General features: G+C 38.2%; 1 protein-coding gene across 5 annotated transcripts in view; it reads right to left on the minus strand.

The window, feature by feature from the left end:
• Window positions 1–11,876, minus strand: part of mctp1a (multiple C2 domains, transmembrane 1a) — a 162,359-nt gene extending 150,483 nt beyond the window's left edge. For 2 of the 5 annotated variants that reach the window (XM_044112901.1, XM_044112900.1), the window contains exon 1: window positions 9,879–11,873. In XM_044112901.1, the coding sequence (XP_043968836.1) occupies window positions 9,879–10,397 (519 nt within the window). In that variant the 5' untranslated portion in view covers window positions 10,398–11,873. Of the gene's footprint in view, window positions 1–9,878 lie in introns of all 5 variants that reach the window. The other 3 variants (XM_044112903.1, XM_044112902.1, XM_044112906.1) reach the window with 2 other exon arrangements.
• Window positions 11,877–12,151: the final 275 nt, after the last annotated feature.

The raw sequence follows: 12,151 nt of genomic DNA on the forward strand, positions 1-12,151 counted from the left end.
CTTATAGTCTGAAAAATCCGGTAATGTGGAAAGACATTTCCAGGGAAGGCGCTACATTAGCTGCAGCGTCAAGATTAAAGTTGTATCTACATGCTTGATGTTGAGAAGTTGTCCACTGATGTCCATAAACAGAAGTCATATTAAACACCTAAGAACACAATCCTGCTACTTTGTTATATTTAGTAACAAAGTGGTTGTTTTCATAAATTGATTAATAATTTTTGTCAGTATAAATTTACAATGACACTTATAGATATTATTGTGTTTTGTTGCTCGGGTCCGAGGATGGTTGCGTGTCAAAAGAGAAGCTGCTACGTCTTACCATTGCACTGACTTGCTTGACATTTACACAGAAATCAAATTTAAACTGTATTAATTTAATTTTATGTACTTCACTTTTTAAAAAGGCTGCCGTTTAATTGTACAACTGCAGGTTGCATTTTGTTGCACTCCGTTTGCTGCCCAGATAAGGGGCACGTTAAGCACGTTCCGTTTTGTTGTTTTTTCGATCACACATTTTACGGTGATTATTTGCAAAGAGCGATCGTCGTTACACTGCATTTTGGAGCAGATTTTCTGAGTTCCAAAAGGAAAAAAAAGATCCTTTCCCTGTCGATCTTCATCATAAAAATGACATCAAAAATCCGATTTCTTTATTGCATTTCTTTAATTTTATCAGGTAAACTTAAAGCACCATTGTACAATAAAGTAGTCACGTGGTGCGTCATTCCGTCCAGGACTCACTTCAGGGAAAATCCTTTTGATAATGGGCTAATATAGCTAATATAAACACTTAAAGCTTGTTTTGCCTGCATTATACACCTCATAGAAGGCTTTTAAGTTTTTGGTCCAAAATGGCTCTTTCAACAGGACCGAGGAGGATTTTTGCCATTTGAAATTCAAGTCATTGTTAAAAAAAAGTGCTGCTAGACATTAAAAGGTTGTTTTCTTTATAGGTCTCCAAAACAGACAGAAAATACCTATTGATCAAGAATATTTCAATGATGCAAATCAAAGATCTACACTAAAAGTGAAAACATTTTCCAGGGTAGTCGTAGGTACCGCCCCGATTTGCCTAATGATCGCGTATGTTTGATAAGCCAGGGGTTTAGCTAAAGTGCGATCAAGTAAAATCAGATGGAATAACCCAGTCAGTTTTACTTACTTTCTGGAGTAAAGCTTCACCATGTGTTGGGCCAGCAATACAGAGAGCACATAAAAAAAAGAGGTAAATTTTTAACAAATATATATATATATATATATATATATATATATATATATATATATATATATATATATATATATATATATATATATATATATATATATATATATATATACTCCTGTATCAATTATACTACATAACAATTTTACTGATCAACATTTGTTAAATGTCACATTTTTTTTTTCATCCATCTCAATCAAACATCAAATGCCGCTCATCAGTCCCAACGAAAGCAAGGTTCATTTAGACTGGTAACTTGGCATCAGATCAAATGAAAATAAAACGGCTAATTTAAAATTCTTGAGTGCTCTGTCACAATGGGACCCATCAATATTTAATTTGGTCATTTATGATAAGGACTAGGAATACACTACGCATTAAAAATACAGCACTGGGAAGGCAGTCAAAATGTTTGGATATTCAAAATGTTACAAACACTTATAAATTGTCTTTATGGCCAATTCCGACGCTGGTGATCAAACAACCTTTCATTCGACAATACCCAATACTAGTAGATGAAATGTTTGTTTTCTACCAGGGCAGAGAAAGGTTCACAGCAGGGAAGCTCTTTTGCATTTGGTATCCACTGAAGAGGTGAGGCCAACATGGAGTTGCAAATCAACTTGGTCTGAATAGCATGAAGAGCAGAAAAACATCCCTGTGCCTTTCCTCAACATGTGTTCGATTCAGAATCAGTAACCATCGCCTACTGGGGGAGGCATTACTGTTATCCGTCTGTCTAGCCTTCCTTTCATTTTCATACCCAGTGTATCTATGAATGCTCACAGTTGCTCCACTTCTAATTCTTTTGTTATTAATAGCTAGAGAGAGGAGGAACCAGAAATGTGCACACAGACGACGTTCACTCAAAGCTAGAGTGCGCTTTTCCTTCTTGGCCAAAATTTGCCAGATTTTCAACAAATTTCAAACTGGTGGCATTTTGATTGTTTCGTACTTTGTCTGCCATCTTTGCACAAGCTGATCCAATGTTTTGCATCTGACTGATGAGTCACTGGTGTCATGTCTGGTGGATTTGGGGCTGGACCAAAATGCAGGCAACTGAGAGGCATCTTCACTGAGTCTTTGCTTTAATGAAAAATTAAGAAAAACTCACAGAGAGGCAAACTGCAGGAAGGCAAGGCAACTAGGAGGCTACAGGGAGAAACTTGGAACAACAGAGTAACATGAATCTATCAGGAGGATCCAGTGAGGAGAGACAGGAGGAAACAAGCTTATATAGCAGGAGAGTGACCGCTGGAACGAAAGCTGACTGGCTAATAGGTTGCAGGTGTGAGGTGAGAGAAAGGTAGCTGGAGAAAGAGAATAGCACCAGGCAGCAATGGAGAACAAACAGGGGAATTATCTAACTGTAACCACAACCAACACAAGGAATAAATAAACTAAACTAACTAACTAAGAGCAGACTCAAAAGAGTAAAACATGACAAGACTGACCAGGTGGAAATAAAAATAACTGGACTAACAGAAATAAACATGGATGAAGGAAAACAATGAAAATAAGAAATCAATACAGGCAAATAACAGAATGAAAGAGCCCAAATCAAATGGGATGAGATAATTGATTAATTTCCCAGGTGGGAAGATAGGATTGTTAAATTCATTGCTTCATATTTTGATCCACAAGGCTGATTCATCTACTTGTTTTCTCTATTCTCTCATATACAATCATCACCATGCAGATATTCACTGGATGTCACTGTGTTCATACAGAAGTGGAAGGAGTTTATTTGTGGAATAATACTGTGGCACCCTCTAGAAATTAACCACTTAAGAACTATGTTTCCAATTCCCAATCTCCAGCTTTTTTAAAATCTTTGGCCTTCATACTAAAACCAATTTTAACATGTTCCATAACAGACTCAGATTGAAAGTTAAAAGAGTTTTTATTCCGGTAACGTCCTAACTTTATTTTGTATTTTTGTCTGCCACGCCGTGTTTTTGCATGTGCTAGAGAGCATTTAAGGCATTATGTGACAAAACCATCTTAGACAGCAGAGAACAAAGCTTGAGGGCCACATACTGGCCCAGAGCACGATTCATATACTACTGACTGGGTGTTTTGGATTTGTCCTACAGTTCTTAAAGGGGACAAACGTCATTTCCAAAGGAGCAAACAATGCAATCAGTGGAAAGGAGAAGTGAAACCAGATTGGGGGGTAATGTAGGTAAGGTTATTCCCAAAGACACATTGAGAGGTGATGGATGGAAGAATATGGATTTTTTTGTTTTGTTTGTTTGTTTGTTTTTCTATCACTGAAGCAAGAGCTGAACAAAAGGCCTGGTCAGTTTGCTGTGCAAGCACTTTAAACTTTGCAGCCAAGCTGAAAAGTGTTTACTTAGTCTTTATGAGATGTTACTGACCAGCTTTACAATAATATTACAATAATCTGAACAAATAAACAAGAATACAAAAGAAAGGTTTCATGACCTATTTTAAAATATACTGAAATGGAAAATATTCTAAAAGAAATCAATCAAAAAGGTAGAAGGAACAAAGGATCAGAAGAAGAAACACCTCAAAGGAAAAGAACTCATAATAGTAACAAATAATATACTGAACATGGCAAGACATTTAAAGAAATGAACAAAGAAATGATCAAAAACACAAACGAAAAAGAAAAGCAAAACCCCAAACACTCAGTGACGGGGTGCCATGGCTTCCCAAACAGATAACTTTCTTTCCTACATGCAAGAGAAGTAAAAGTGACTGCAGTGCACTGAAGCAGGTATGGGACGGGCGGAGAACTCAGATATGAACAGCCACAAAAACATCACTCTCCAAAACTTCCTCTCTCATTCAACATATCTGGCGCTTGACATAAAAAAAAAAAAATAAAAATAAAAAATAAAAAACTTTAAACTGGAGTGGTATGAATGAAAAATACAGAAAGGTTTTCAAACCTTTTTTATGGATTTGGTAACCATTCTTGATCTAAAGTTTCATCAAAGCAATAAAAAAATGAGAGCTACTAAGACAATATCCGAGCAGAGAGCTGGATAAGGCACATGAAAGGCAAACCAAGAACAACTAAATTAACAGTTCAGCTGTTCAGACAAAACTTGGTTTTATTTCAATCAATCAAGCAATCAATTAATTTTATCTATGAGGCACCCTTCATGTGGGATCCGGCTCGCTGGAAACACATAATAGAGGATATTTCTGAACTGGGTTTGAATCGTCCAGGGTCACAGTCAGCAGGTACAAATACAAGAGTTGTGAAGGAAACTGAAACTGGTTTGATACTCCTTTTTACTCCCCTCTTTGTAAGAGAGCTGGTGGACATTAAAAGCCATGTAAGTATGACTTTTTTATTTCCATATTAATTTGGTGTCATATGTGGGATTTGCCTAAATTAATAAACAGTTAACACAACGTACTACTGTAAGTTTATCTTTCCCAACTCATTTTAGGTTCAAAATCTTAAACTCCCTCAATTCATTAAACTGAAAAATAAGAGATTTTAGATACAAATACATGCAGCTCAAATGTTTTACAGTGTAGGTGACACAGAATCTTTTTCTGCATTGGAGCAACGTTCTACATTCCTAAATAAAAACAAAAAATTTCTCATCAAATTTCCCTTGACGTCAATCACAAATGTCTACTTAAGCTTTATACTGCTTCTTTTGTGCAACAGAAATCCCCCAAACATTTTGGTAAATCTATGACATCAAATAAAAAGGTTCTTGAGCCTGAAGTTGCATTTTATACTGATTTGCTAATAAAAATCATCATTCATTTTGCTTCAGTGCACAATTCAATAGACATAGCATTACGAGAGGCTGCACAAATGCGTATCAGTTTGCTACTATGATCCTTTTAAAGATGCAATGAAAAGGGAGTTAATGTGTGTTTTTTTCCTGCAGTGTGGCTCAAGGCCGCAGCTCAAAGCTTCCTGTCAGCTTTGCTGAATAATTTGGAAATCCCCAGTTTAGACTAACTTTAAGTTAAATCATCATCATTTTTTGTTGTAAACCCCTAAAGAATGATCATCTTGTATTGTTAAAGTAGGAAATTATTATTATTCCCATGAATTTTAAGATGACTTATTTTATTGTCAGTCATGCTTTGAATATGCACAAAGTTCAAAACTGTCAGTGATTTCATTTAACAGTAAAACAATAGTTTTTTTCCAAATATATTTATTTAATTGGATAAAGTATTTTTTTTCTCCTGCAGTACTTATCATATTAATTAGTGCCCCTAGATTTTTAGCTCTAACTAAAAATCTAATTAGGATTTTTAGTTAGAGTACATTTATTTAGTGAGGAAAAATGTCTAGTTTAGACTTTCCTGAAAGTTCTAGATATTCATTTTGGTTATAAACTTCGTATCTTAATTCAGAGCATAAGCTTTTTGATACTTCAGAGGTGGCAGAAAAAACATTTTCCATAACTTTGTTACCAATTATGCTCCTATCTCATATGAAACAATGGTATTCACATCAATTACATTTGTTTCCTTTTTTTTATTTACCTCTCTTCCCTTGTTTTTCCATTTATGCATGAAATACTGACTTGTATCTATATCCTACTCACTTGTTGCATTACATTACCATTTTAAACCAAAGCAGCTGAGGCACAATTGCTTAATGAAATAAGAATCAAAATGCATTTTGATTCGTTCTTGATGGACTCAGTGTTTCACCTTAGATAAAAATTTCTTTATTTTCTTAACACAGCTCAAAGCTATTAATATTATTAATCAATTATCTTCTCTAGCTAAGTGAGTATAAGGAAATAATGAGATAAGACATGTTTTATATATATAAAAAATCTGACTTACTTGTTAATGCTACTTAAAAAACAATTTGTGGATCTTTAGGTAATGAAGATGCAAGCTGATTCATGGCATTAATGGCCATTGTACTCACAAAATTGTATCCATTAAACATGATACAGAAAATGTTAAATCGCAGGAAAAGAAGCACCAGCCACATGTGTTTTACGTCGGATATATTTAACGGTGAACATTGTAGTCTCTCTGACACAAAAACCTACTTTCCAGGTTGGAGTGATAAATAATTCAAAAGGCTGAAAATGAGCGGAGCAGAAAAAAGTAAATGGAAGAGCGGGACGGCATGACTGAGAGCAAGCTAAAGAGCGCCGCATCTTAGAATGACAGTATGAGAAGAGGGGGAGATTTTTCCTAGTTTTTATGAAGGAAACGAGCCTTAAACTCACGATGGAAGCTTTTCTGGTTACAGACATTGGCCGAATAGCGGGCTGTGCTGTGAACCTTGATCAGTTTTATCTAACTTTGTTTTTTTAGGCTGTAATGAGAAACACCACACGTAGGAATTATGTTATATCCACATTATTTCAAAACAACCATTTCATTTCCATAGATTTTGTTCAAACTTTACTCATTGATCAAACAATTGCAAGTCAAATATCACAGCTCTAAGATGGTCAGGCCAGGTGGTGACATACGGTTTGTCATGAAAACAAAAAGCCCACATGTTGGTCCCTTAAAAGCTCTCTGAGCAATTTTGTCTAAATGACACCCATACAACTGTGTACCACGGTTTCAAACAAACATGATAATCATAAAGGAGTTTCTTTTCTCAGCCTTATTTGAAATATCTCCTATTGTAAAAAGCCAATACTGCCGAGCCAGAAGACCTGCACAATATACTGAATTGCAGTCTTCATTAAAATATTTGTGAGAAAAACAAAAAAGAAAAAAACAAAAAAAAACAAAGAAAGAAAATGTTGTAAGGACAATTTGTGTATCACCGCAAAGAACTGCTTGGATGCAAATTCAGCAGCACCCATTCACCCTGTTGTTGTCAGTAGCGCTAGCCAAGCGGATGAACTCTCATTGCTCTTGATGCTCAGCTTGTGGGCGTGAAGATGCAAAAGTTTATAGAGAGCGATAGTAAAAGGTGATGATGGAAAAGCAAAGTGAGAAACATGTGGGTTAATACCAGCCGCTATCATCATACCAGCTATGTAACATTGATCATGACTTCTACTGTAAAATTCCAATGTTTTTTTTGTTTTGTTTTGTTCAACAAATCGCAGAACAATTTCATGACTTACTATAAACAAAAGGTGTAAACTATACAGCGGGTATAGTGTAGTATAGTTATTGGGTTTTTTGTAATTAGCTGAAAAATAAAGCTTCTGCTTTGCTGTTTATAGTGGCCTTGGTTAAAGTATTGATGCTCCTATTTATGTATAATTTTCATATGATGTCTTTCCATTTAGAATGTTTGCACATACATTTTCCTGGGTGTATATCACCTCTTGTTCAATGATGGGTGTAAACAGGCACCAATCACCCACTCTGTAAGATGCCAGACCTCGAAGTCCCACTGGACAAAAGCACAAGCTCCCCGCTGACCGGCGGTCAGCCAGGAAGCCTACAGTAATATTTTTATAGTGTGAGCCCAAAATGAGTGGATGAAAATGTGTTGGTATTGGCATAACGTGCTTCATAGGTGAGGTAGGATAATGATTGACAGAGTTTACTGCACAGAGGCTGAGATCATTGATATGCAAACCAAACTTTTCAACAAATGCAAAAACCTGGCAAATGGTTTCCTCAATAAATGCCAACTTATATTATCTATATATACTATATGGATTTTACCTGTTTAAACATGCAAACTAAGGGGTGTAAAAGAGGATGGACTTTTTTTGTTTTTACAAAAGAACTTTGTTTTTCAGGAGTTTCACTTCCCTGATATGCTTTGCTGATGCCTCCACACACATAATAAATATACTTTGCACTGTAAATCCCACAAGCAGAATTACTTGCTTTTTTTTTTTTTTTTTTTTTTTTACTGCATTGATTCAATTAATAAATTGCTTTCAGAGCTTGGCACCAAACATTTTTCATAGCTCACTATTTAAATTAAATATTTAAATGACTTTTTGCTCATGCTCAACAGTTTGTATTTTATTTATGACATTTCAGACACATTTATGCATTTTGTTGTGTCACAACTACAGACATCTACAGGTTTAAGTGGAAGAGGAACGTAAATAAAAATGGTTCAATTAAAAAAGGTTTGCATTTGTATTCACTTCAATTTACTTAGTTACCTCTCAATAAAAGACAATCTGCAACTGATGTAGTGTAATAATGCACTTACTCTTTTAATATACTGCAGCTGTGATGTCTCAGGTGTAAAACGAAGGCAACATCCTAATCCTATAATACGCTAAGCAGTGCCTGTCATCTGATCTCCTCTCCTTCTCTTTTCATTCCCATTCCATCTCATTATTCCTTATCCCCTTTATTGCCAACACATTTAGTGCCTGATGCTGGTTATTCAATCTGACAAGAAATGACCCCACCACTGTTGCGGAGATGCACCGTAGCTGTGTTTGCAACGCGTTTTCCACTGCAATGCTCCTTCCCAGTATGTGGAAAATCAAACAAATGACCAACAAAAGCTGGGATAAAAATGGCAACGAGTGCTACAACTTCATCATGTCTCGCCGGAGCCATGCGTGTTACGTAACTGTAAACTGCAAAAACAGATCCGCTCCAGTGATGCCAATAATGCCTGCCTTCTTATCCCTCTTCAACTTGGTACTCTGCACTTTCCCTTCAAATTTATTGGCTGTACCTAACTGCAGCGAGGAGAGTATTCATTTCTAAATCATTTTTAGACAGAACTCTGGATGGTGTTCAGAGGCGAGTCGTGAAGCACTGAAAAGTGGCTAAATTAAAAGCTTTGCGATAGCCGACACCACTTAAACAGAACACACTCGTGTGTTTCCGCTAGTTCTCCAGCATTACACACCTGTATGTCCATTCATTTTTCAGTATTTTTTTTTGTATTAAACGCTATAGCAGGTCAGGCTGTCTGGTTAAGATAACCTAACACTTCTCTCTCACTGTTCTCATCGGATTGTCTGCATTTTCTAGCCTAAATCATAGAGAATTATGAGAAAGTAATCCTAACCCTCGAACATTTACATGAATCTTTCTGATCTACACCATTCCACTGTAGCTCTGCCTCTATGTTTGGGTTGTTATCTAACAGGTTTTCATCCAGGAGAAGACTGTATTCATCTCTGTGAATACTGTGGGATTTTTGCAGCACACTGACTCAGAGTTAAGCGATGTTGGGAACTCAACCTCTGTCAAATTGCAAAGGTAAGAAAAGCTAATGATCTGTGAGCATGCTGTCTTGTTTCTGTCCCCAACCCAAAGATCCTGTGACACTAATAACACAGTGTCTACTACACTGAAGGACAAGGCGTCTAAAGGACACAGCACTGTCTGTTTAGAAATAGTTGATCATGAAGTGATTGCTGTGTTAAATTCACAAATAGAGGTAACACAAGATGCAGGAGGTCCTTTGCTGTTGAAGAAGGAGAGGAACTGACTGTAGCTCACTCGTTCAGCCAATACAGACCGACCCGAGACACGCTAGAATGAAGTGAAAAAAAAAAAAAAAAAATCAATGAGCGCATCACATGACAGTCAGGGGAAAGGCTGCTGCCCCATTATCATTATCATCATCATCATCGTCAAACTTGTCTCCTTTCCTCAGCATCCAGCTAAATTAGGTCCAGCCAAGCTCATTTTGGGGCTTTGATCCTCATCCTTACACAGCTGCAGTACATGACCTCTTTTACATGATCGTGTTCCTGCATCGTTTGTTACTCACAGAATCACTTGCGTTTTTACGCAGCTGCTCTTCCTCTCCTCCGGGCTCCGCGGTGGGATCCACCACCAGCTTCTCGAAGCACGCCGAACCGAGAGAGGAGCTCTTCTGCTGGTACATCATCAGCTGGGACACGGGGAGTTTGGGGCTCCCGTGGGCCGTCAGCTCCGGTTTGCTGCCTGTCCCCAGAGCCTGACAGTCGGAGCTCATCTCTGAGGTCGCGTCGCCTCCGCCAGCGGCGAGCTTGTCTCCTTCAAAAGGCGCCGAAGTGGAGCAGCATAAGTTCGGCTGCGATGACGAAAACACCCGGTCCAGCTGTTTCTTTTTCCTCTTGAACATCCACAAGCCGGACTCCTTCTTGGTGCCCTCCGCGCCACCTCCGGCTCCGCGGCGCTCCGAGCCCAGCTTGGGACTGAGCCACGGCTTGGTTTTCTCCTGGAAATTCTTCCACATCCTCCGCTGGTAGGACATGGACTCCTGGCCCCGGCCGGAGCCTCCGGGTTTGGGTGATTTTTGCTCCATGGTGCCAGTGCAGCAGCCACCCAGCCTGAGCACAGTCTGTAGCTGGATCGGACGGGTGTCACAGCCGGGTTGCTGCTTGTGTGCGCTTCAGCCGATAATGAGTTTAGAGCGCCGAGAGGGAGACGCACGCCGTGATGATGAAGCGGCCGCTAGTCCAACGGGGAACCTTGCAGAAAGACTATGCAGACTTTGAAAATTATTATGTCACACAGCGGCTATAAACGCAACAAACAGGCTATTTCAGTCTATATACAAGTTATCTCCTCGGTTGTAAAGTTAGAAACGCACTACAGGATTTTTTTTTTTAAACCTGTCGGCGTTTGGCTATGGGTTTCTCTCTCCTCTCTCCCTAGTGTTTAATCAGAAATAGTTAGACCAGCTTGCTTAATTGTTGTAGCCTATTCAAATATAGGCAGTGCGCCTCCCTCTGGCCAAACCTCTTGACTTGGTCATCTGTATGCTGACGATTTTGAAACACAACCCCTAATACTTTGTGGAGAAGCTTTTGATTTTCTTTTAAAAAACCTTCATCGTCCCTTCCTCTTGAACGTTTGACACACACCAGATAAATAGTGGTGATTATGCTTTTATTTACCTCAGAAAGTCATAATCTTGCTAAAGTTTTCTACATTTTGTCACAGGAATAAAAATTGTGGGGTTTTGTGGTCAACACAGAATAGTGCAGTTTTGAAGTGGAAGTGAAATGATAGACAGTCTTCAAAATTTATTTTTTTTAAAAAGTAAAGAAAAAAAATGAAATCTGAAAGGTGTGGCATGCCTTTGTACTTAGCAAAGCCCTTAATCTAAACCTGTCGCTCTGGCTCTCAGTTTTTGCGTTTCCGTTAAGTAGTCGCCAGTATTTGCAGTCTCTTGCTAGCTACGTTTAGCTTTTCCACACCTGCTCAAACAAAAAAGCAGGGTCATGTTTGCTCTTTTCATTATTTAGCAGAATAATAGACACCAAAAGCAGAAAGAACTAACACATTGCAGCAAGATAGCAAGAAAGCTCAGAGAACCAACTGAAGGGGTTTATCCTCCAGATAAATACTGAAGGAAATTAATATTAATGCAAGTATCAACTGGATCATTATTTGGATCCTCCTCAATAAGAACATCTAAATATATTACCACCTGCCTGCTGTGTTTCTTGGTCTTCATGTTGCTGTTTGTCCACTAATGTGAAAAGCTTTATGCAGAGATTAAATTACACACAGGTGGAATCTATAACTTAGTTGACTCCTGGTTGCACTGGATTGTGAGGTTTTATAATGAAGGGGGCTAAATACAAATTAAGCCTTCTTACTGCTTTTTCTTCCATTATGTGTTGCTTTGTCTTGCTCTACCACAGAAAACCCAAAGAGGAATTGGTATTTTTGCAAGCCACTATGCACAGCATAGTGGCTTGCACTCGCTTAGTGTCTAGAATCACTAAGAAAGACTCGTCCTTTTTAATGTCATATTGTTTTGTGCACATTAGCCAAGTCTGGATAGGGTATTTTTTCCACCAACAATTAGGTCAAGCTTCAGCGAATGCTCTCAGCCCACGAGCAGCACCGGTAACCAGGCAGAGCTGAGCGGCCTCGTCTCCTGATGTGTATAATAACTCATTACTTCATCCCCTCTGGCCTTTGTTTCAGCACTGGTCTGTGTTGCGCCTCACCAAACACCAAAAGCACAGAAATAAAACACAAAGAAATGAAAGCGTATTAATATCTGACCCTGGCATGCATGTACCAAAAACGGGGTCAGAGAAG

The sequence above is a fragment of the Gambusia affinis genome, linkage group LG03 (genome assembly GCF_019740435.1).
Source record: "Gambusia affinis linkage group LG03, SWU_Gaff_1.0, whole genome shotgun sequence".
Lineage (NCBI taxonomy): Eukaryota > Metazoa > Chordata > Actinopteri > Cyprinodontiformes > Poeciliidae > Gambusia > Gambusia affinis.